Source organism: Ambystoma mexicanum, chromosome 1q, assembly GCF_040938575.1.
Source record: "Ambystoma mexicanum isolate Mex_15411 chromosome 1q, UKY_AmexF1_1, whole genome shotgun sequence".
Taxonomy (NCBI): Eukaryota; Metazoa; Chordata; class Amphibia; order Caudata; family Ambystomatidae; genus Ambystoma; species Ambystoma mexicanum.
This window is the reverse complement of record NC_090922.1, coordinates 301,974,224-302,000,418: the sequence shown is the minus strand read 5'-3', so window position 1 is coordinate 302,000,418 and position 26,195 is coordinate 301,974,224. Positions and strand designations below refer to the sequence as shown.

At 46.2% G+C, this 26,195-nt stretch overlaps 1 protein-coding gene across 2 annotated transcripts in view; it reads right to left on the bottom strand.

The window, feature by feature from the left end:
- The window catches only part of LOC138527604 (zinc finger protein 773-like), a 282,571-nt gene that overhangs the window by 140,938 nt on the left and 115,438 nt on the right, over positions 1-26,195 (bottom strand). Inside the window, exons 4-5 of one of the 2 annotated variants that reach the window (XM_069638907.1) lie at positions 7,046-7,150; positions 5,406-5,516 (exon numbers count right to left, since the gene is read on the bottom strand). In XM_069638907.1, the coding sequence (XP_069495008.1) occupies positions 5,406-5,516; positions 7,046-7,150 (216 nt within the window). The remainder of the gene's footprint in view (positions 1-5,405; positions 5,517-7,045; positions 7,151-26,195) is intronic. The other variant, XM_069638918.1, reaches the window with a different exon arrangement.

Here is a 26,195-nt window from a genome sequence, read left to right as displayed (position 1 = left end):
TTTAGCCACGGCTAAGGATAAACCCAGGAAGGGTGGACTAGAGAACAAAATGGATCAATACACAGTAAACTGCACCTCGTCAGCTGCAAATCATGCACCAGTAGACAGTAGCCGGGTAGGGGAATCCCTGGTCCCCGAGCCCTCTCCCTCAAGGACAGAATGGGAGCCATAGGGGAGTCTAGGACCTCTGTGGAACAAATAAATTGATGGCCTTGCGTCGGAAGTCTCCTTTCTATGACAGGACCTGTGGAAGCTAGCCACGAGGGTGAAGCAGAGCAGCACATCTCCAACTTGGAGGACACCATTAGACACCATTAGACACCTGGACACCAGTAAACAGCTGCAATCTTACAGAAAATCACTCACCTGGAGCAGAGGGCAGAAGACAGCGAGGGGAGATTGGGACGCAATAACCTGTGGATCCTTGGGATGCCAGAAGAGGAAGAGGATTCCACCAAGGAGCTGTTTTTGGAGAAGTGGCTAGCGGACCGGTTCGCTCCGAAGAAGCCATCGAAATTCTTCTCCATCGTGTGAGCACACTGGATCCCAACAGGTCGCCTGGTCTCCGGGGCTCCCCCGCCCACAAAATTATAGCAAGGCTCCTGAACTACAGTGACCAGGACGCCCTGTTGCGGATGGCGAGGACAACAGGCCCGATAATGTATAACAGGCACAGGATCGGACTCTTCCCCGACTACACTAAGGAAGGTCAAAAAGCCTGCCAATCCTTTGATTCAGTTAAGAGAAAGCTGTCCTCTCTGGGATTAAAATATGCCCTCTTCTTCCCAGCACAGTTAAAAGGTCTACCACAAGGGGACAGTCCACCCATTTCATCACCCTGCGGAAGGGTGGAACTGGATGGTAAGATGGATTCTGTCGGCTCCTGTGTCCAGACAGCCAAAGGGACAGCCCAGATCAGTAGAAACAGAGTGAGCATCTCCACTTATGTTTGACTCTCAGCCCATGCAGCAGCCTGGTGCAGCAGCTGCTGCGGTAGACTCTGGAGACACTGGCTGAATTAAAGAATTAAAGCCTGGGACGATTCCATCGTAAAACAGCAGGTTTAAAAAAAAATGTTTTAAGATGGGGTTGCAGCTCAAAGGGTGGCAGTTGCACACCCCTCCCATGGTTGGTAGTATTCTCTCGTGTCTGTTCTCGCAGGGTTAGAGTGACAGGTGCTTCATGATGGGGGTGGGGGAGGCGGTCATTTGTTTAGTTAAGTTTGGGTTGGTACATCTTGCATGATGGAGTTCCACACGGAGATGGTGAGGATTAGGGGTGGAAGCGGGCGGAGGAGCTGAAAGAGAATGGGTTGGAGGGGAGGTCTGAGGCAGTATATGGTTTCTCTGGGATGATGGCTCCTGACAGGAAAGTTTCATTGATGACCTGGAATATGAACGGATTATGCTTGTGTAAAGCACAGACTGGTGCTACTATTTATCGATGTATGATATTTTATTTATAGCATTCAATAGGCATTCTCCTGACATTGCGCTTCTCACGGAGACATATAGCATGCAAATACTTTCTTCGAACCAACTACAGAGTAGCATTCCATGCTGGCTTTTCAAGGGACTCCTGGGGGATGCTCATACTCCTTCATAGGAGGATCCCATTTCAGGTCACAGAGGTGAAACCAGATGCCAGGGGGCCCTTCATTTCAGTCGAAGGGGAACTATGGGGAGCAACATGGGGCATGGTGGCAGTATACGCACCCCTAATGTTTGCACCCAACCTATCCGACCTCCAGGCTCTAAACCCTTCAGGGCCATACTGTCACATGGGTGTTTGACCGGGACCTGGATGGAACACATATTGGCACTAGAAATCCCTGGCTTCCCACTAGGTTGTGCTCCTTCGCCAACACACTGGGCTGGGTGGATGCATGCATGGAGGTTGCTGCGCACTGCGGGGGAGAAGAAAAAAAAAAAAAAAAGCCTTCATTTTTATCTGGGTTCCATAACTCCATGTCCAGGATCGAATATTTCTTTGTCCCCTCCTACATCACCCACAGGCTATTAACTGCAAGAATCCTGGCTAGAGGGATATCGGAACATTCCCCATTGTTCATTGAACTCAAAAACAGGCATGTTAAGCCTGCAGCATCGTGGCGCTTGAAAGCCTATTACCTGTGGGACTGCGAGTTTGTGGAGCACCCGACCACCAAAACAGGACTATTTCACTATGAATACTGGGACGGTAGACAGCCAAGAAATTTTATGTCAGAGCTACAAAACAGTGCTTCTTGGGGAGGCAATTTCACTAGTGGCAGCTAAGCGGAAAAAGCACACAGAGGCGGTAGAGGACGCTGAAAAGACTGTTCGCTTAGAAGAGTGAAAGTTCTTTGCCTCTGGAACGGCAGGGCTGCGGATGGCCTTGGTCACGGCGCAGGAGTCTCTAAGCAATGTGGCCCTGGATAATGCCAGAGTGGCACACTGGGATAGGAGGAGTCAGATACATACGTGGGACAAGGTGGGCAAAATGCTAGCCAGAAAGGGTGGACAGGAGGATTGGGTATGTGGGGGTCATTACATGATGCCCAGGGGAAATAGATTACTGAGGATGTGGAAATTGTGAGCGAATTTGCCCTTTTTTACGAGACATTGTACAGTCCTTTGTCAGGAGGGCCAGTGGCAGAGGGGACAGATATACTAGACTTGGTGGCTTTCCCTAGACTTAGCATGCAGAAGGCCTCGAGCATGGAGGCAGATATTTCGGAGGAGATCTCTGCTGCACTGGCGCAGTTGCAGACGGGTAAAACCCCGGGACCCAATGACTTCCCAGTGGAAGTGCAGAAGAGGTTGGCGGAGCAGGTGATAGGACCGCTACACTGTCTCTTTATGCAATGTAAGCACGATGGGTGTCTCCCACCACATCTCAGAAGGGAGAGCATAGTGGTTCTCCCCCAAAACCTGGCAAGCCCCTGAAGCAATACGCCTCTTACAGGCGTATCTCATTGATCAATGGAGAGGCTAAGATCCTTGCTCGCATTCTGGCTAATCAGTGGCTCGGGGTAATTAGCCCCCTGATCACCCAGACCAATGCGGATTCATGCCCTCTAGATCCACATGAATGAACCTGCGCAGGGTACAATTAGCCATTAGTCAGTCAAGCAGCCGAGTTACCAGATTTGCTAGCCCTTCTTGCAAAAGACTTTGAAAAGGCGTTTGACTCGATGAGGTGGCAAGCGTTATGGAGATCATGGGCCGAATAGGGTTCAGGGAGAACTTTTTGTCTTGGGTTTGCATTCTTTACACCTCACCTGAAGCATTGCTCCCTTCTCTGACCTTTCCCCTGGGGCTGGGTATGAGGCAGGGTGACGCTTGTCCCCGCTACTGTTCACGTTAGCCATAGAACTACTTGCAATACAACTTGGAGCCAATCCGGAATGTGCAGGATTCAAATAGCCCTGGGTGAGGGAAGACAGGGTCTCACTCTATGCAGACCATCTTCTGATCTATATGAACGACCTGGTGGTCTTGTGTCTGGTTGTGATCCGTATACTAATGGAAACCAGGAGGTCAGTGGGCTAAAAATAAATTGGCAAAAATTGGTTCTCTTTCCGGTACAGGGGGGTGAAGATGTGATCCCACAGGGCTGCCCGTATGAGATTGCGGTCTCTGGCTTCAAAGAGAATTCACCTGAGCCCTAGCCTATCAGATTTCACCTGGCCCAATCTCTACACAGTGGTGGATAAGTTTGCACTAGACCTAATTCACTGGTAATCTCTCCCACTGACCATTTTGGGCAAGGCAGCTCGCTTTAAAATTACGTGTCAAGTTTCTTTAATCTTCTGCGTAATTCCCCACTCCCAATTCCTTAGAAGGTCTGCGCAGACATCGAGGGATCCTTACAGTGGTTGCTGTGAGGAGGAAGCAACCACAGGTGGCCCCGAAGACAATGCAGGGGTCTGTTTGGGAAGGGGGGGGGGTGCCTACCCAACCTCTGTCAGTACTATGGGGCTGCTCAACTTGGGACAGTAAATGACTGGTTGCATGGGGATGCGGCAATCCCTCACATTGGGGCGGGCGGGGTCAAGAGGGGATGGATAAAGGGGCGGAGGCCCAGACAGGTACTTTACAGACAGGGGGTTCCGGGGGGGGGGGCTAGAGAGAGGGAGGAGCCCTCCCGGAGATGCTATGGCACACGTGTCATGTAGGGGCGGATGCACATCGGGTGGGGAGGCAGGCCGACCTTGGACCAGCCCATCTCTTATAATATACACCTACCTGAACTTCTAAAAAATGGGGTACTCTGGGAGTTGGAAAGCTAAAGGTATATTCGCCATAGCATATGTGATACAGGAGGGCCAACTCTGATCGTTCCAGACATTACAAGAAAAATACGATATAGATATGCACTAATCACACACACCATGCAGGCACAGTTCCCCTCTTTGGAAGAGATTCCAAAGTGCTCACCCTTATAGGCGAACCTATTCCCTTGCGAGTATCTCTTCCAAGGTGACCGCCACACTTATTTCATCAGGTGATAACTGCTTTTGGCACCAGGGAATTAACATGCCTGAAGGATAGACGGGAGCGGGATGTGGGGCTGGACTTCCATTGACTGCTGTAATGGCATTTATTTGGGGCAACCTGCTGCACTGCTTCAACGCTTGCAGATTTTACAAAATTCAGCAGCTAGATTGCCTCTTAGAGCTCCAAGGTTTTCACACTCTTTGGCCCTGCTCAGTCAGCTGCATTGGCTTCCAATTGGCAGCCGAATCAGGTTTAAAATGCTTTTTTTGGTACACCGCCCAATTCATGATACTTGCGCAGAATAACTTTGCTCCAAACTTACTCTCCATCAGCCGACGAGACTACTTCGATCCTCCTCTCAAACTCGGTTTAGTATTCCAAGGTTTCGTAGGAAACTAGCAGGAGGAGGATCTTTTTCCGTACTGGCTCCGACAATGTGGAACTCTGCTGATGGATCTTTGCGATACCGTTGATCATCTTCGGTTTCGTAGGAATCTGAAGCCAGATCTCGGAGTCCTGAATGAGTTGCTCTCTCCCCTAACAGTTGTGTGTCAGCGCCTTGATGCCTTCGGGCCATAGTTGCACTCAATAAATCTTTATGCATACATACAAACAGGGATGATGCTTCCAAACTCTGCCAAGTGCGACCAACCCGATTGCGGAAAAAAAGACAATCTGAGGACCTCGATGCATAAGGGATCATGGGTACAGTACACTTCACAGTAGCTATAGTATAAAGCCCAGTCGCTGTCACTTTAATAAAATTAATAAAAAACTACCACTAGATGGTCGGTCTGTGTGCAAACCATGGGATTCCAAGCAGATGCACAAGCCACAGAAACATGCATACATTAATTATATATTATTTGTTTCACTTACAAAATGCTTAACCCTCTAGACCATCCTGCTCAATGTGCTACTCACATGCAGTGGGGCGTATTTTCTCTTGTACATTGAAGGTTTCGTGGCCCTGGAATTTTACATCTCTTTCTTGCTTGATACGGCATAAAATGTCTGGGCTTACGAAGTGGGGGCCTGTGTGAAGAAAAGGTTGCATGTCAGGGTTGGTTTTCCCCCCAAGGGCAAAAGGAGAGTAAGCTTGCTAGAGAGAACGAAATGTGTAACTTCATGTTAGAGCATAATGAAAAAGGTATTAAATGAGACATATTAGAAGCAAAAATCACAGTAATTGATAACTTCCTCCATCCAATCACAAACTGGTCTAGGAGTTTTCTCAACAGACCCTTCTTCATACGGTCTTAACTCAACCAACCAAGATAGGTACTCTCCTGGCACAGGTAGGATTTTGCAAAGGAATCAAATGAAAAGTAAAGGCATTGCAACAGTGTTGCAAATGTGAGCGGTGTGACATATGCATCCCTATGATCTCTAGCATCTATCGGTAAATAGAAGTGGAACACATTTTTTTTCCAGCCCTCCTATGGACCATGACTGAAGAGATGGGCCCATGAGACGATCCTGAACGGCAGATCAGTCTCTAAAGGCGAAATCCTACATTACAACGCTCAGAACATTGAGGGAAGGCAGCTATTGGTCAATGCCCGCGCAAATTGGTATAGCCTGGAGATTGGCAGAGGGCTGTGCTCCCTCAATATTCTCTGCATTGCACTGCAGGGAGGGCTCTCACCACAGCGCCCGTCGTCATAGTAGCACCACTGTGAGTGACACTGCCCCAATTTTTATCTGGACGTTCATGTCAGACACGGCCTGGGACTTCATACCTCACCGTTCCAACGCCCATCTTCACCCTGGCCACTCCAAGAAGGCACGACCTGGGACTTCATAGCCCCCCCCCCCACCACTTGCCCTCTACCCCCATAAGCTCCTTACAGCCACTCCCATTCACTGCTGGAAGAGGATACCCGGGGAGCAGACAGTGCCCTCACTACCATCATTCTGTTCTTTGATGGGCCGCACCGGTCAGACACGGCTCAGTCCTTTAAATATAACCCAATGTTGGCTGGAGACTACATGTCGCCGCTGGACATTCTCCAGCCAGCGCCCAGCAATCTAGACCTCCCCTGGCTCCCAGCAGACACTTATCCCCCAGATATATATATATTTTTTTATCCGAAATTCAGGATATAAAAGCTTCATAGACCTCAAACTCTGAACGTACAAAGTTATGGGTCTGGTTACCTCCTGGTACCACCCGAAGGCTAGATCTATAAAGCTATTCGAAATGTGAAATGTTGGCAGTTCCATTGCAGACAATTTACTGGCAAAGGGAAATAATGGCTGGCATAAGTCCTTGTCCAAACATCCGATCATTTCCCCTAGTTTTAAACTGAATATTATACTTTAATTGGCTGAAATGTTCAAATGGCAATAATGCCCCCTCCTTGTACCATTACCACATAGTAACACCCCTTGGCCCACGCTAAACACCATTGCTTTGCTTGGGCCTTTAACTTTGACCAATGGTCATTACCACACGGTAATGCTCTCATATTGCAGCATTATTGCTTACCAACAATACCAGATTCAATGCTGGATGGTGGTCACACGGACTACATCAAAAAGAACATCATCACTATTACTACTACCTGTTGCGCTCTTAACCACATCTATGCCAGAACCATCTCTATACTCCAACTTCTCCTCCTCCTTTATTCGAAGCAAGTTGTCACTGTTGACGATTGAATACCCTGATGGAAAAAAAATGGAAAGTCATTAGTAAGACACTGTTACAATAGCCACAAATAAAGTAATAGCCCACCCAAAAGTAAATTATACACTCTGCTGCACAAGACAATAGTATTTTCAAAAAGAAACTTTTCATCTCAATCCATGGCACAGATGATGAACGTAACATGTCCCTTAAGTGAAGTAAAAAGTGGCCCCCGACTAGCAATCCACTTAAGATATTTAATTTACAGTGAAGACCAATACACAAACATGCAAGGAAAACCTTCAATATGGAGTCTGGGTCCATTTAGACCCAACACAAAATGTCAGAAACCCTGCGGCAGAGAGCAGTGTTATGCCTCCCTGCATATTTCTGCAGTGCAAACTTGATCCAGCGTATGTCTTTCCAACACCGGAGGCTCACTGGTTCAAATTGTTAGCCTTAAGCTGGTGACTTCACATGGGCATGGAGAAGTGATCATACAAACCAATCACTAGAGATAACATTTTTATCTCCAGAGACATTACGTTAGTCTTCGAAATGAACATAGTAGTAGTGGGTAAGAGGTAGATAAGAGTCAAACAGGTGAGTAAACAAATTAGTATACAAATAGGCTTTTGTGAAATAATGAGAATTGATAAATAGGTACAGGATGGAGTAACTCACCCACGTGGGACCAATTTGTAGGATTGGAGTAAAAAATAAAACCACTGGAAGAAATGAATAAGGCTTGAAAGGTTGAATGGGAAGTTGATTAGAATCCTTCAACAAATGTCAAATCTGACAGAATTAAACAGAACAAGTGTAAATGAAGGTTTGAAAGTATAAAGCTGAAAAAAGTAATAAGCAATATTGTGGTCAGTATTTTTTCTAGTAATCATAGTCACCCTCATAGTAATACATTCCAGGTGTAACCCTCATTTTCCCATTTGTATTCTTTTCTCTGCCGCCACCAGACTCCACAGAAGACTATAGTTATATGCGAGTCTGATCTATTACCCCCTCCCGCCCCCATCATATGACAATGTGCAGAAAGGTCTGCTCCTACATGGTGAAAGATTTTTAGAGTGCCCCCACCTACTGAATCAAGGGCAACACAAACCTATCTTTTTATTTACATCCTGCAGTAACTTACTTATGTAACTCTCACCAAAGACTACTAAAAATGTATATGGTTTATTTTACTGTTGAATTGTGATGTCACAAAAAGATTAACCATAAACAAATATGCTGGCAACACATATGCATATAGAAAACAGATCTGCACAATAATGGTATTATGATAGTTTAGCATGGAAGGATATCCAAGTGTGGCGCGTCCTCTACGATAATGATGGGCAAAGTGGACTACAACACTGTCCCTTCTACCTGGACTTATTAATAGGCCTCCAAACAATTTGTCTTATTCTCACATTACCACACCCTTAATTAAAACATTTGCCTATAGTGGAAGCAACTGAACTCAACTCCTCACCGGTCACGATACCCAGGGTTGTTTCTGCGACAGGGTCTTGACAAATGGGTTACCTGTGGGGCTTTACATCTTTTGAAATCCACGATGAGGAACACCTTCATGGATGCACCTGGAGAGAAGCAACTAACTGCCACTAACTTCTAATTTTTCATCTCACCATTCTGTTCCTTTACAATAGGGCACTGGAACAAATCTTTTTACAGGGCTTCTTTCAATCCTTACTCCCTTTAGCCATACAACTATTTTAGATATATGTCTTTTAGAAGACACTCTATTCGTCAGTCAGGCAGTAATAGCATAGGGATGTCAGAATCCTTTCCTTGGTGCCTCATACATGCTTAAATACATGAGCTATCCCTAATCCAGGGACTACAGTCATGTCTTGATTCACATAATGGCAGTTTCCTGTTATGATGTGTTTAGCTTCTCCACCAACAGAAGAGGAGAGAACGTGAGGAAATCTTAAGCAGGACTCTTCAGTCAGTATCGGGTCCTTGTAGCATACTGTAGCTACAGGCAGGGCTAGGGTGGCACATATGGTGGGAGGCTGCTTCACTGCTAAAGGTTGCAGGATATTTTAGGTAAAAGGCTTTCGAGGTTGATAGTATGACAGTGTGTGGTATGGAGCTGCTGGTATTCCACTACTTTTCATTTTCCTCAACTATGCCATTTTAAGAGAAGGCATTCTTCCCTTTTGAAGATTGTGAAGAAAAAAAAATAACTCAGCACTGATTGGTGCAATACACATTCAATGAAGTGATGCAGAATCTTTGGGAAAGGTTATAAACGCCATTTATTAAGATAATTAGAGCAAGCAGGTCCTGGTTTATTTTGATTGGCAGCTTTGGGCTAGTTTTGAGAAACAAGTGTTTAACTTGAGCAGACTTTGTGGGACAGGTTGCTGAAGAAACTGGTGGGATACAAAATCTATTATTTGAATGACTGCACTGGTGCAGACGCCGTCAGATGTGTCTCCAGAAGACGCAATGAATCGGATACAGCTCAAAGAAACACGTCTGAAAACTCTCTGCGTGGAAGAGTGTATAGTTTTTCAAAGGAAGATAACTTAGCTAAGTGTGTGTTTCCAAGCTTGTGGTGACTTAAACCATGCACACACGGTAACAACTGACACCTTTGGTGGCACGCAGTGCATGTAGCATGGTTGGCGTTCAATTAAGGGGAACGTGAGAGTGTGGGCGTTCACGTCATGACGGTGCTAAAGAAAAGAACCAAGCATCATGGGTCGAGTCGTTGTGTGCTTCAGATCCTCTCTGCAGTTCTACAGGAAGTTGCGGCAGTTACCCTGTTTAATTTGTTGGCACTGACTAAAAGAAAGATTGCTTCTATTTATTAACTCCATGGATTAAACTGGATATGAAGCCTGTTTAAATGACTAGAATTAAAGTGTTGAAGATACTGTGAAGTCACACACAAAGACATGTACATAATTCACTTATGGTGCTCAGGACAATGCTATTCTCTGGAAGATTACTACCCATAATTCTCTCTAAGAGACTATGTTGTATAGCAGTAGATTTAATAGTGGGGCAAATTAGGTATAGAAGCACAGTACTTTATGTTCTTTTACATGTCAACAACTCTCTAGCCTCTAAGCTAGCAGGGGAGGCCGACGGGTACAGGAAGTAGGGGCAGAGTGAGTAGAGTTTATTTAATTACCATATAATTACCATAAAATACCATATTAGTTTAGTTCTGTGTTCCTTTAGAGATGTTAAGCCTGAGAGTGGAAGGAAGCAGGAAGTGAGAGCAGTGTAACCAAGCAGAATCTGTATTTATCATCAAGTCCAATTCCCCTTTCCCTTCCGGGGTTCTTGAGTGCAACTGGCAGATTGCCAAGCAGTTGGAAACTGGAACTCCGAGTGTCTCAGCAGGGCCAGCAACTTCTGCAGGATTGATGCTTGGGACCAGACAGTCAGGGACTCGGTTTACCATTGCTCACCTGCAAATCAGTCAGTTCCCTCGCTGTGCCTCACAAAATCCCCTCACAGTGTGGCTCTGCTTCTATGTTCTGTGATGAACCCTCAAAGCCATTGGCTCACTCCACTCTCCGTCTTGCAGTCACTGGGATACAGCTACTCCCTTCCAGCCTCCATGGGGATACCATGCGGCCACCTACTGGCAAGCCCCTGCCACCGTAATGCAGTTCCTCCAAACTAATGAACAACAAGCAGGACATCAAACCAGGAACTACTGATATGAACATTTAACCCATTAGGTTCCAGCAAACATTTTAATGATTTACAGTGCAGGAAAAGAGCATTCTGAGCTTACTAAATGACTCTGGGGTTACACCAACAAGGCCAAACTAGAGTCTTGAGGTAGGCAGACTATTCTAGATACAACTATTAGCATGTCTGAAAGGGATAGCTGGAGTTAAGAGCACAGAAAAAGTCAAAGTACTTTAGTAGGAGGGTTCAGACCAATAAGCTGCAAAATTATCATAGGAGCTGTGAACTAATGGTGAAGGTCATGGATAGTCTTGAGTTTATGTTCTCAAATCACTTACTTTTGCCTACTAGCACAGTAATGTACTACTAACCACTACAGGACACATGATGTGATGATCAGCAAACAAAGTCCTTCTGGCTCAGTTGCTCAACTTTAACTGGAGAGAAGCGAGACCCCCCCCCCCCCAAAGCCAGAGGTGGATTAAGGCAAAGCACAAAACAGGAGGATATCAGTGCTCCTTATGAAATGGAAGCACACTATACGAACACATGATTCCATCATGCACAAGAGGAGCTAGATGGGTTGCTGCAGTTAGACCACGCTGCCAAGTCATCGGAATGGCTAACAACCAGCTGTATTTAGAGAACAGAACTAAAAATCACTGCTTTTCATTAGCAATATGCACTGGTTTTTCATGCAAGGGTTACCAGAGTGCACCATACTGTATCATGGTCTAAAACAAAGCTTCCGGTCCATGTAGAATTGTTTAAAAGTGCAGTGGCCGAATTAATGGCACCAGGTCAGGTCACATACACATCTCGAGGGGCACCAGACAGTGTTGCCCACTATCACCCTTAGTTTTTGCCCTGTCCATGGAATTAGACAAAATGAGGGTATAAAGGGGATACTGGTAGGTGACCAAGAACACAAAATCGCGCTTTATGCCGACGATGTGCTAATCACCGCCACAAACCTAGCAACATCCCTGGGGGCACTATGGAAAGAGATCGGGGAGTTCGGGGACCTATCAGGATTCAAGGTTAACCCATCTAAATCCTCAGCATTACCCATTAACCTCCCTACCCAAGAAAGGGATTCCCTCACCCCACTTTCACCAATCCCTTGGGCCAAGGGTGCAATTGAATGCCTTGGGGTCCAGATCACTAAAGACCCAAAGCGACTGTACTCGAACAACATCACGCAATTAGTCAGCGACCTGCAAAACAACCTCAAAGGTGGAAGCAGCAAGAAATCTCCTGGTTCGGGCAAATTACCGCCGTCAAAATGAATTGATCCCCAGATGGCTATACCACTGTGCAGCACTACCAATACAGATCCCAGTCCCTGCCATTAAATGCTCTACAAAAGAAAATACTCGAATTTGTTTGGGGATGGGAGGGGACCCCAAATTAACAAACCAATTATGCTGAAGGGAAAACCACAGGGGGTGGGGGGATTGGGAGTCCCTGACCTGGCCAGATATTCCCTAGCCGCTCAATTATCACACGCATTCTCCTGGGTGCAAGAAGTAGACCCCCCCCGAAATGGCGACAAATCGAAGAGGCCTGGTGCCCGGTCCCACTACCCGTTCTCCCGCGCCTACCAACTATAAAGCCACAGGCAAACAGCGGGCCCCTATCGGCCACGACTGTGACGACCCATTGCTGGAAAGCCGCAGCTCGGAAATGGGGAGTACGATCCACCCTGGGACCCCTGACACCCATCTGGAACAACCCTGAATTCTCACCAGGAAATCCCCCGCGGGACTTCAAAGCCTGGTCAGTAGGGGGCCTGGCGAAAACTAGCGACTTTCTAGAAGAGGGCTTACCCATCACATTCGAAAGGTGAAAAATAAAATTCGGAGTGGGATGCGGGAAAGATTTTGCTACACCCAAATCAGGCACTGGATGTCCCACAGAAACACCCGAGTAAAATGCTCTAGAGAACCAGCAGCGCTGGAACTCACGCCATCAATGCCAACCGGCAAAGGCAGGACATCCACGATCTACCGGCTCCTAAACAGGTCAGGCCCTATAAAAAAAGAAAGATATATGACAGTCAGAAAAGGATCTTGGGCGAGAAATAGCGGTAGAAGAATGGGAGAAATTTGGGCTAGATTACACAAAAGCTCACAATGCATCACGAACAGGCAAGGGGGGTTATAAACTGTGCTACAGATACTATATCACCCCTACTCAAATCCATAAAGCCAACCCAGACATCCCCGACAAATGCTGGCGCGGCTGCCCGGTTCCCGGATCTCTATTCCAATTGCTGTGGTCCTGCCCAAAGGCTGAGGTATCAAAGATATCTCCAAACTCTATTCCCTGGGACCCAGGAATTGTCCTTTTCGGCGAAACCGGAGACAGAGCATTCCCGATCTCAGGACAAATACCCCGCCTATGCAATCACCTACTACTAGCCGCAAAAATCGCAATGGCCAGACTATGGAAAGACGAAAGTGGCCCCTCGATTGCCTTATGGTGGGCAAAATGCTGAGACATAGCAGTAGCTGGAAAAAAAAAAAAAAAAATCACAGCAATACGAACAAACTCCCTAAATAGAACCTTGAATATATGGGACTCATTTTTGGATTACGCGGCCAAATTCCCAGCCCTCACTAGGAGACCCCCACTCACCAGATGGCTCCAATGTAGCCCACTTTACGGAACCCCGGAGATCCCCTAATCACGCCAGAGGCAAGTCGAACACCTATCCGCGACCAAGATGAACCATGGCCAGGAGACCAGCATCAACCTCGCCCCCAACCTACAAACAGTCCGAGAGACACTTTGTGAATTAACGTATAATTATTGCTTGTTGTAATGAATATATTACTTTGTAAAAATCAATAAAACGTTATGAAAAAAAAAGTGCAGTGAACAGTGTGGCAAGGCCTGGGAGACTTGGTGTGGACCACAATGAACGGGACATCCCAGCACTAGAATAACAGGTGCTTTAAGCGAGGCTAGCAGACACAGTGGTGGGGTCCCAGCACTGCAAAGGTTGTCTTTATTGTGGCCGAGTGATTCCTAAATCCACCCTATTATGGTGAACAGGTAAACACTGAAGTCTAGCTAACCCAGTAAAGGTAAGGTAGCAGAGTGGCAAGGCCTAGGCTCAGGAGGGGTTCGGGAATGGGCAAGGGCTACGAGTCCACACATAAAACACCACCAATAATTCCAGTTGGACAGACATATACATTGATTAGGCCTTTAAAATATATACTCAGCATGTAAAAACCTCTGGTCAACTATTGTCAAACCAATACTATAAAACAGGTATGTACATTCACACTTAATAGATATAGAAAAACATTGGATTTAATAACCAGTGGACCACAGGCAAGACCTCAGATGCAATTAGAAACAGAAAGATACTTTAGAGCAGCCAGACAATAGCTTTCATAGCTCTTATGAAGTCAAACCCTAACATAGTTTGGGGGCCTTGTGCCCAAAAGTGACCAGTTCCAAAGTTACCCTTCACAGGTAGAATGTTTCTTGTGCTTCGTCCCGTTGAGGGAGGCCCCGGGGTTGCGGAAGCACAGGTAACTTTCAGACACCAGATTTAGTTTTGGCTGGTCACTGTGCTTAGGAATCAGGTGTAGACAGTATTAGTTAAGACTTTCAGATTTATGATCAAACTTCCTGACTTGTGCCAACCAAAGAACATTTTGCTTGGACTTGGATAATTACGTTTCCTTCTCCCTAGTTGAGTGGGAATCTTTCCCCTCTCACCTAGTCTTGTACTCTTTATGTGTGACCTTTCCATGTCTCTCCATAGTGTGTGTTTGGATGTACAGTTCCGTACAACTTTTGGGCTTAGGCCGGGTTACCCTTGGTAATTTCTCTTTGTACTTGGTTGAACTACTTTTCCCAAGGGGTTAAGTGGCATTTACGTCCCCTTTACATTTTATATAGTGAGCCAGAACACCCCACCTTAGGTGGAGGGCTGGGGAGATACACTTACTTTCTTACTTACCTGGTAACATTTACGTTACAATTACAAGTTACCTTGAAGGGCTGGTGGCAGTGAAACTACTTTTATGACCCATAGTCTTCCTCGCAGGCTGTCAAATCAGCTGCGTTAATGCACAGGAGGATCACCATTCTGCTAGAATGGTGGGCTCCTTTTTCACCAATTCGCGTTTGCTTGTCGTTGTAATTGGCAGGAATCCTTTGTATTCCCCGCTGAGGCTCCAGTGTCTGAGAAGGCAGGAAGCGTGGGAGGAGTCCAAAACTCCCCAGCCCTTTGTATTTTGTAATAACTTGGAAGCTGAAGAACACCCGAGCCAGCAGGTAAGTTATTAAGTAGATTTATTGTAGTTCAATGCCAGGGACAAAACATTGGCATGTCCTTCCTAGTCAGCATAACTCCAACTGCCAAGCTTAGAACCCTCACACACCAACACTCCACTCACACTGACATCACTGCATTCCATTCAGCAGTGATGTCATCCACTCAGCTAGTAAGCACATTACAACACTTCTCCCTCCTTTACTTTGTTGGAAACAGATAATGATCACACCTAAACCATCACCAGACAAAAACCCCTGCATATACGTGTGGCCAGCACGTAATGCTCCAACTAGTTATACCACTGGCGACAAGAAACTGCCCCCAGAGAACACCAAAACCCCGACACACCAAGGAACAGGAAAGTGCTCCACCAAAGGAGTAAGAACCCAATAAAACCTACATGGCACCCCCAAGATACTAACACTGTGCCAACACGTTGGGCAACTTGACACGTAAGTGTCTACCAAACCCTTATACCAAGTCCTACGCCCAACTCTACACCACTTCCACTCCTCCCTTTATAACAAACAGAGAGGAACCCAACGCATTCTACAAAGGGCTCACTCCTTCCAAAAACAGAACTGGACTACCTTCGAGAAACAAAATAAAAACTACGCACCTCCACCTGTTCCAAGCTGCCCCTTGGAACCTAGGTCCTGCCACGACCCAGCGTCCACAGCAGATAACTACCTAACACTCCTAAACCCTCAGTGCACTAACATCCTCCCGTCCTAGTCTGCCCCCTAGGACACCAGGGCTGCCACCCCCGGGCACACACCACACAGCTCACAGAGCAACAACAAGCACAACTATGAAACAGTTCACTACAGCACCCCTAAGGATACCACAAAACCACAAAACCCTTAACCTTAGAGAACCAACCCGCAAGAAAGCGGCACACAGTCAGGACCAACCACCTGGACTAGACACGCACCAACCACACACTAACCACCCTGGACCCCAGGTCCAGCCTACTGCCAGCCGCAGCACACCTACTACACACCTTGGACCCCAGGTCCAGCCTACTGCCAGCCGCAGCACACCTACTACACACCTTGGACCCCTGGTCCGGCCAAACTGCACCAACGCAGCACACTCGCCACTCACCACTCACCATGGACCTGGACCCCGGGTCCAGCCTACTGCCAGCCGCAGCACACCTACCACATACCATGGACCCCAGGTCCAGCCTCCTGCGAACGCAAAACGCAGCACACTTCACTTACTGGACCCCTGGTCCGGCCAAACTGCACCAACGCAGCACACTCGCCACTCATCATGGACCCCAGGTCCAGCCTCACCTGCTGCACCACAGCAGAACACCTCAATAACCAACCACTCCCACACAACGCAACGTTCACCTCACGCACCAATGCAAACCCCCAAACCGGATGGTTGGCATACACGCAAAACATTGCACACATTTTAATACAAAATGATGTGTAAAAATGCATTATATCACGTAATTATTGGTAAAGGATAACTGTAGGCGCATATAAATACACACAGCACAGGATAAACAATGCTGTTCACAAAGCAAATTCAACCCGCAAGTGCCCCCACCCACGAGTCCGTACCCCCAATAATGGAAATACAACCTGCAAGAAAACATTTTAAGTAATGAACAGTTCCATCTGCAAAGAATCATTGAATGAGAGAAAACAATATGCAATGTAATACAAAATAATGCAGGAACACACTCAACAACTTCTCATTAGCACACAAGATTGCAATTTCTCAATACAACACAAAGCAATCACCCATACACAACTCTCAGCGCGCGCACTCACTCACTCATACGGGCCCATGCAACACACACACTTCAGTTAAATACAACAGTAACACTACATTTTTCACTTTTCACTAGTGAACCGTCCAATAACAGGAAAGTCCTCTCGCTCGCATCGAGCTGCCGCAACATCGGGCTAGAACTCTCCAAAGCCCATGTAGCACCATTACTCCAGTTGCAGACCAACCGCCGAATCCTGTGTTTCACCTGGTCTGAGGAAAAACAGCACCCTGAATGCCCCTCGCCACTTTTCACCAACACGGGATCCTTACACCCAACGCAGAACATGAGGGCGTCCAGAATATGCAAATCAGTGTAGAAGTCAACGTCCCTCACCTGGTACCACCTGCGAACCACCAACACGTACCCGCAGATGTCCATGAACCACTCGCACCAAATCAGTCTGCCAAGTCTTTTGGAGGACCCTCGCGGCCGCTCTCCTCCTTTCAGACACACCGGCCCGGCACGGACACTGCGTTCGTAACAGGAAAAACAATGCGAACATTCCTTGCGTTCCAACAGCACACGCTGGAACGCACGCCGTAAAACAGGAAACGCGATAACATCAACGCGTTCTGCCACGCCCCCATGGACACCTGTGCATTCGAGCCTCCTACGAAATGCGCGCAAACAGTGTTCACCACGGAGTTCCTTTAAGCGACAAGCTACGTCACCATTGCCATCGCAGGCACCGCAGCGCTCACATTCCTTACGCACCTCCATAGCATGCAGGCACGCTCACGCGCCAACCTCCTCCTCCTCCCCGTGCGCTGGTACAGTGTCCCTTGCCACGCTGCCCCAGAGTTGGAAGCTGACAGCGCGGATACGCTGGGGCAAACAGTTTGCTACTTGGAGACCCCGCACACCGACATGTGTGCCGCACAGTAATTCCAGGACCCCCACAGGCAGCCAAGAGGGAAACAGCACCGACCTGATGCCACACGACACCAGGCACCCCGGACATCCACCAGTCACAAACGCCACCAGGAAGACTTGTTCCTCACGGGAAACGCTCCACACACCGACCCGTGTGCCGTACGGTTCCCCAGGCACCGGCTATTGATTTGCCAGTCACAAGCTCCACCCGGAAGACTTGTTCCTCACGGGAAACGCTCCACACACCGACCCGTGTGCCGTACGGTTCCCCAGGCACCGGCTGTTGATTTGCCAGTCATAAGCTCCACCCGGCCAGCTTGATCCTGGAAGCAGACGCTCTCCAAAGCGCTGCACACCGACTTGTGTGCCGAACACAATACCGCCCGCAGCACCACCCAGTAACTGGGACTGGAAACCCACCACAAGACCAGCTGTGCCAATCTCAACTGCACACCGACCTGTGTGCCGACTAGAGTCCTCAATTCAGCACCACCCGGCCTGCTGAAAGGGATACCCCACCCAGTCAAAACAACTCTGGGTTCCCAAACTTGCTGAACTTCTTTATGGACATGGATCATTGGAGGGCAATGTTTCCTGGTTCTTGGTTGTCCCCTCCACGACAAATCCCATCCTCGTCGCCAGTGTAATAACTTGGAAGCTGAAGAACACCCGAGCCAGCAGGTAAGTTATTAAGTAGATTTATTGTAGTTCAATGCCAGGGACAAAACATTGGCATGTCCTTCCTAGTCAGCATAACTCCAACTGCCAAGCTTAGAACCCTCACACACCAACACTCCACTCACACTGACATCACTGCATTCCATTCAGCAGTGATGTCATCCACTCAGCTAGTAAGCACATTACAACATATTTCACTTTGCCAGAAAGGAACTAGTTCCTACTGGGGAGCTGGCTGTCCTGCTTGGACAGCAAGGCCACCCCTTTCTGTAAACTGCAGTGAGAGTTTGCAGAATGTGTGCTGTAGTTCCCGATAAATACTCCGATCCTGGAAGCTGCAAGTCATCCACTGGAACCAAATCTGAAGAGGAAGATAGAGAAGAAGAAATGACGGCTGTACCCATTTCCAGAGAGCCCGTTGTGCAACCGGAGCCTGAAGTAACCCTTCCTTCCAAGCGACCTCGGCATCCCAAATGCGATGACTCCTACCTAGAGGCTGGTGAGATCCACTAGTGTTGAGAAGACCTGCACAACGAGCCATCCCTCGACGTGCTAGGACCTTCCTTGGCTGCAAAGCGCCAATACCAGCAGACCTCGACCCTGAGTGCAGTGCAGCATCATCCAAAGTCTTATTTTGTCTGAAACTTTGGTGGACTCCTGCTGGAGTTCCAGAGACACAATTCAAATCCCTGAAGTCCCCTCACTAGAGTGCAGGGCTGAGAGAGAAGAGAATCCGACGGCCGATATTCATTCTTCATTAGGTACCTGTAAAAAGGCGCTAAATCCATAGAGCCACGAGAAGCTGTAAAGAATCCTTTGTTGGAAGCCTCTCCTGTCAATGACTGCCACCAGTTTTCCTTCAGTGTCCATTTCTTCAGTCTCCCGACCAAAAACCCAAGAACCGGATCCTGTGCTGCTGCATCCTGAAGGCATCCACCCAGAAGCTTTTCTTTCCTGCTGAGGTACTGTATTGGCTTGGGTAATACTTAGCTTACATTTTGTGTGAATCCTGTGAGGCTGAGTGGGTGATTCCAGTGTTTGGGAGTTTGTCCATACCGTTTGCCCAGGCCCAAACACTGGCGCTGATATAGGGAGCCTTCTGCAGGATTGGACTAGGGCATAAAATTGTCTCGGGCACCAATGAAAAAGTGGCCCACAGTTGCAAATGGCAATTCATTCCTTTTGTGACAGACTGAATAGTACCCAAGGGGAGCTTTTAGATAACATGTGATGCAAAGTGTGAAATTTAAAGAATATTTATTCAGCAACAATGGTCAAAACTACTAGCCACCCATGAAGTAACTCACCAATCTGGCCCATATTGGCCAGAAAAGTGGCCCACTTTGCCCACACTACCATTTTGAGTTTTTTGTTTCGGGCATTGTGTAAAGACTGGTAGGGGGTGTCTGTACTTCTGCTCCCTATATGGTAGAAGAGAGGCACAGAGGACCCCTGCCAAGATTCTCTATTACGGTAGCAATGGACGAGCAATCAAGGCCTAGCTTCTCAGGAGGTGATGCAGGCTGGTTCTTAAGTACAGTGTAGTCCCCAAGCCCCCACAAAGGAATGTCCACACACTGTATTGGTTAGAACACAGTCTTTATATAATCAATATTCAAGGTTATGTACACTTATCATAATAACTCACTTTGTACTTAGGAAAATCAACAATGGCAAATATATACAATTCTAAAGTGGTACCACCCTTTGTATTAGATCTCATGAAAAGTGCATCAACAATACTGTAATCATGTCACACAGATCAATAGAGTGAAACCAGCAATAGAGAGAGGAGAGAAAATAAGATGGTTGAACAATAGGCAGAATATTGGCCCCTACCACTAGACAGTTCTGTGTGGAGATCCCCCCACCTGGGCAACCTGTAAAATAAAGAGCTAGCACAAGCCCAGTCCATATATTGTTCTGCAAGTCTTATTCCCTCCTTTAATGTTTTTACCCCCCCAGTGTACCTGGTGGAGTCGAGTTCTTCGAAGAGGCGTCGACAGATCCTTCTTGAGCGACCCCCTTTCAAGCGGGAGTCACGGATCGTCGAGAGGCGTCGAGGAACTCGGCGTTCGGCGTCGGGGAATCGACGGCCCTTCTTGAATGCCTTCCCTTTTAAGCGGGAGACACGGGGCGTCGAACGTCCAACAACAAACAAGGTAGAACGGCGTCGATGAGGCGGCAGCTTCGATCCAAGCGGTGCTCTTCGACGACGGAGCGTTGGCGTCCTGCAAGGCAGAGGCGTGCGGGGCACCTCGATGACAATTGTTCTGGACCGCAAAGATTGTGAAGACGGGGGCCCCGCAAGGGCGTCGAGTCGTTAGAGTCTTTGTGGTCTTCGGGTGGCGGGAAACCCACCGGCAGGTTTCTCCTCGGCGCGTTGGTCGTCCTCGACTTTCTCTGGCAGGATAAAGCGGTCGACGGTGCGGACGAGGGAGTCCTTCGATTCAAATGTTCTTAGGCAAGGAGCGGACGGCTCCGGTCGTCGGCGGCACAGTGTCAAGTGGTTCCCACGGCTGGGCAACACAACTTCGACGGGCCTCCAGCGGTTACACAGACCTGCGAACCCTGGTCGACGGCAATGGACTTCGACGGCGGCGATGTCCGGGTGCTTCACTTCGATCTCCTCGGCGGTCCCGTCTAGGGTCAAGAGAGAGCTGCACTGCCAGGAGTCCCACATGGACTCCAGGGCAGAAAACACGACAGAACACACGATAAAGAGCAGTAAAGGACAAGGATTCAGAGGCCCTGTCCCTCTGATGCATTTCCAGCATCACACATTGCCCTACAGGCCAGTCCGAGCATGGACTTCTGTGAAGTCCCCAACTACTTTTCAACTAACCCTGTAGTGATACTTACTTGTCAGAAGAGATATCCTCTGGAACTCCAACTGAAACCTTTCCTGGCCTGCCTACACTTGGCTCCTAGACCACTAGGGTCCTTCTTCTGCTACTGAGAAAACTCGTGCTCTAGAAATAGGGAAGGATTTTAATGACAAGGGTCCAGTCTTGAAATCTATAACACGTGTGGAAAGTACCTACTTGTAAATTAGTTAAGTAACTTTGGTTCTGTAAGAGAATAAATTACATGTCTAACATTTCATACTTAACTTTAAGTTGCTTGTAGCTCCTTTAGAAAGTATAGAAGTTATTTTACCACTTTTGAATTGCGATTCACTCTTCCAAAAAGTAGAGTTGGTAGTGTTTTATCATTTCTAAAGTGAATGAGTGTAAAATCATTCAAATAGGATGTACCAACCTTGATTAGCTGTGAGCTCTTCCAAACGTGTGTTATTGGCTTTTGCTTTCCCTGATCAGCTCTAGTGCATTTCTAAAACAGTCTTGGAGTTAATACTTGACTTTGAGTTGCTTGTAGCCCCTCGTATATGGTTTCTTACTTACCTGTGAACTGCTGAATGCCATTCTTAAAAATTATAATAGGTTGCTTACTTACCTTGAAATACACTGTCTAGTTGGGTCATGCTTTCCCTGAACTGTTTTAGGACTTCTAAAATAGTTAAGTTCTTAATCATCTTTGGATTGTATATTACCTTTCTGAAAAGTATCCTTGGTTAAACTATAAAGTGGACAGAAATAGTGTAATAGTTTGAATACCAATAGGTCATACTGACCTTGAATAGCTGCTGCACTTCATAAACTGTAATACTGGGTTATGCTTTTCCCTGCATTGCTTCAGTGTACTTCTAAAATAGGTCACTGTGTTCATACTTAACCTTGAGAAACTTAAGGCCCCTCTAGAAAGTATACAAGTGAAGATGCTCCTTCTGAACCATGTTCTAAAAAGTAACATTGGTGTGTAACTTTATGTATTCATAATCGAAGAAAGTTACATATGTTGCAAGATATACTTCTGACAGTCTTGGTCTAATTAAGTGTGTCTGCAACTGACTAACACTGTATGCCCTTGAATTACTAAATTAGGTTATACTTTGGTTTGTATACCATATGTTGTTTTTATAAAATGGTGTTATACGATTTGTGATGGTACTTTCCCAAAGATTTATCTTGGCCTACTTTTATTTAAATAAACCCTTTATTTTTACAATACATAGTGTTTCTTTGGACCATACGTATGCTACAAATTCTTTCCACCAAGCTTCAGCCCCCTCTCCCTCATAAGATAAGCCTGGCTGCACTGTCTACGCTACCAAATATTCTCAAGTGATACATCTTTATACTAAGAGTGGAGTTTTTGTACTGCCTCAGATATGGTTTTATGAAGCCCTTAGTTGGACTTTGAAAAAATGTCCTAACTGACAGATTCCAGCAGAACTACAACACCCAAACGAAGAAAAGATGAAGACTTCTGCAAGCAGACCACCTCAGGTAACCTTCAGGGAGCGATGAAGAAGGGTTACAATGTGACTGTCTGATTCTCCCTTAATGCACTGCAAAACTCATAGCTGTGAACATGGGAAAAGGGGGAGGGTTGTGAATGTAAGAGTAGATTTAAGTGAATTCTAATATACATTCAGAAACCTTTCTTTAATAGTAAATACAGGAACAGGAGCCAAGTCCCACGCAAGATGGGGACACAATACAGAATTCCAGAAACAGTGGAGAGCGGGACAGGAAGGACCATTGGAGGCATTCTAAACTGCCTTTCATCTTCAATTTCGAACTAGTTGATCATGAGTTTGAGAACAACTGCATTAGACCATAGTATTTGTAGCGAATATTTATTGTTTAAAGTTAAGAGCTTTTAGTCCAACATCTTCTCCCTGGACGCTGAGATTCTGCGTGGTACATTGTGATCGGCAAGTACAATGGGAGCACTGCCAATTAAGTGGGAAAATATGAAGGTAGGGTGAGATTATTTTGTACCGTGTTTATGAGGGACGCTGCCCTATCTGTTGTGCTTGACATGGATTGAATATTGCGCGGTATGCCATTTCGGTAAATTGTAACGGTGTGCTTGTTCATAACATTTAAAGGCTCAGTTTTATTAGCGCCGCATGTGTTACTTCACTGGAGTGAGGAAGTCAGAGGACTGTGTTTTACGTCCAATTACACTGTCGCATGTGCGCATGTTCCCGACGCGTCCAACAGCTGGGACTTTCAGCAAGGACCTCGCAATAAACTATTTTTGGGGCCCATCAGAACTCAAGTTTTATTTCATTTGTTAGAGTGCATTCAGTTTCTTAACTAAGTTTCCATTATCATCCAAGGAAAGCCACTAGTAGCAGCAAAAGCAAGTTGAGAGAGGCTCAGAGTACAAGTACCTCATGGAAAATAAGTTGCATGTGAGAACATATTCCCAGAATTCAGTACGAGGCTTATAGTATACTAGCGGTCCCTGGCCACGCGTTGCTGTGGCTCAGTATGATTAAATGGAAAAGAAAGAAAAGCGAAAGCGCACGTTTCTAATATGTTTAATTTCACAATGCTTGTGGGTAGTTTATAATGGCTCTGACGGTTCTCCAAGTTGATGCAGTTTAATTTTCCCGGCGGTGCAACACATTCCTTTCGTTTCTCTATTAAATTTCAGAGCCTTGCAATAAGGACACACTTCAGTCATGGTGCCAATGAGAACATGCCGGCTCAAACTATAATCAGCTGGGTTGTACCGGAATGCAAGGTGATTGTAAATCGCGCGATTGCTGAGCATGGAGTCGTGTTTGACGCTGATCTGCCGTTTCTCGTTGACGTCTTTCAGCCACTCTCAGCCTGTCACGTTCATTCTGTTGAGAATGAAGCAGATCTGAAGCTGCAGAACGCGATCGCCACGCTCCCAACCGTGCATCCTGAAGTCTGGCTGCACGTCGCTCTGCTGCTTCCTCTGTACGTATTGGAGCCATTCTAAATCAGAAACATTGAAATGGAATCGTAAAATAGTAAGTATAGCGTGTGTTGCTTTTACATCCAACAGATGCACTGTTTTTCAGAAAAAGCATGTTTCTACCTCTCACAGGTGTGACATCTATGTATAGTAGGTATATAAAAACACGTGCCTTTTCGAATGCAACATTGTGTCAAAATTTCAAAGCAATCAGTGAAGAACTCTCCGAGATTTAAGATTTTGAACAAACGAACATTTACATTTTTATATATATAGATATAGTTTTCCAGTACAGTCGATTCAAAGAACTTGCAAGTATTTATTTTTTGGAACATATATATTACAGGCGTTTTCAAATGTTGGTCAAGTTCACCCTCCAGACTTCCAGAGTACACATGTAATGTGAAGGGGGCAGGGGGGGAGGGAGGGGGGAGAATTCTGAAACTAATAGAAAAAGGTGATAGCATACATCATCATATCTGAGATTTATTCACCAGATGTATCTTTTATTATTCCCTTCACAAAGTGTAGGCCGCCAGATGAGTTGATGAGAAGATCCTGTGTTCGTTATTTTGTCAAATTCCCCTTTCCCTGAAGGGTGTTGAGAGTGCAACTGTGCATAAATTACTGTATGCTGAACATCAGTGGGAGTCTGCGTGGTCCAGCATTCTGGAATAGTCAGGTCACAACAGGATTAAAGGGCCACGTTAAAATAGTTCTCCAAGCGGTCCTCAATCCCACAGATGTCACCATGAGTTCATAGTTATGGGAGGAGTTGCGAGTATCACGAAGATGGAATTTGCCCTCAAGTCAGAGGGTAGAAGTTGGAGTCAAAAGATAACTCAATTACAGATCCAGGGAATACCAAAACCATCAGATGAGTTTACTTGAGCAGCCCCCAGAACTATTGAGGGAAGTTGCGGGAACTAGTGAGAATTCATATTCTAGATTTGGTAGTTCTGAACTTAGTTTACCAATGTTGAATCCCTTACCCTTAGCATCACCAGAACGTTTTGGGGGCGATGGAGCAGTTTTTATTACCCAATGTGAATTACACTTTTTGTGCAAACCAAAGGCATTCTTCAGTGAAGTTTCCAAGATTGCATTAATTTTGTCCTAGCTTTCTGGGGAAGCGGCTGAGTGGTCAGTGCTTTAAGTGGGTTAGAATAGCCCAGTATTAGAGTTGTTTAAAGCAGAATTCAGAAAGATGTTTGAGAGAGGACCTGTGTTTTTAGAAGTGGATGGAGAAATTCTGGAGTTCCCAGGGAGGTAGAGATTTAATTTGTTATATTACACACTTTAATTCACCGATTTTTAGACAGTGGGCCACCTGATGAAAAGTGCATCCTTATTCTACTGAAGTCTTTAAGGAGGAGCTTAAAGATGCATTTTCTGTTGTAGTGGAGGTATTGTTGTAGTGGAGGTATCAGGTAATAATATCGCCATATATATGGTTGCCGTAAATAATATCGCCGGGAAAATGTTGTGGCGATATTATTTAGGTGTCCAAAAAAGAAAGAAAAGAGTGGACACTGCGTTGTTGGTTGTTGAGATAATCTGTACTTGGTAAGATATTTAGTCCCGTCACCAGATACCTCCCCGTTGCTTAGGGAGGTGAGAAATTATAATATACTGTTGACTGGTTAGTTCTCTCCAGTCTACTGGAAGGACCTGTTTGGGTATCCCACTAAACTTTTTTTGAAAGTGTTCTGTATTTCCCAATAATTCTTGAAAAAGTACTTGTTGATTCACTTAATTGTGGTGAAGATATTTTTATTTATCAATCTGTGTCTTTCTGTGGCCTTTAGCAAACGTTATATCGTCCAATGCATTTCGGTCTATGCTAGACCTTCAGGGACTAATAGTAATGAAAAGAAAAATAAAATATTAACTAAAATACTTATATAACCATACATTCACAAATAAACCAATCCTATATCATGAATTTTGCTTAAA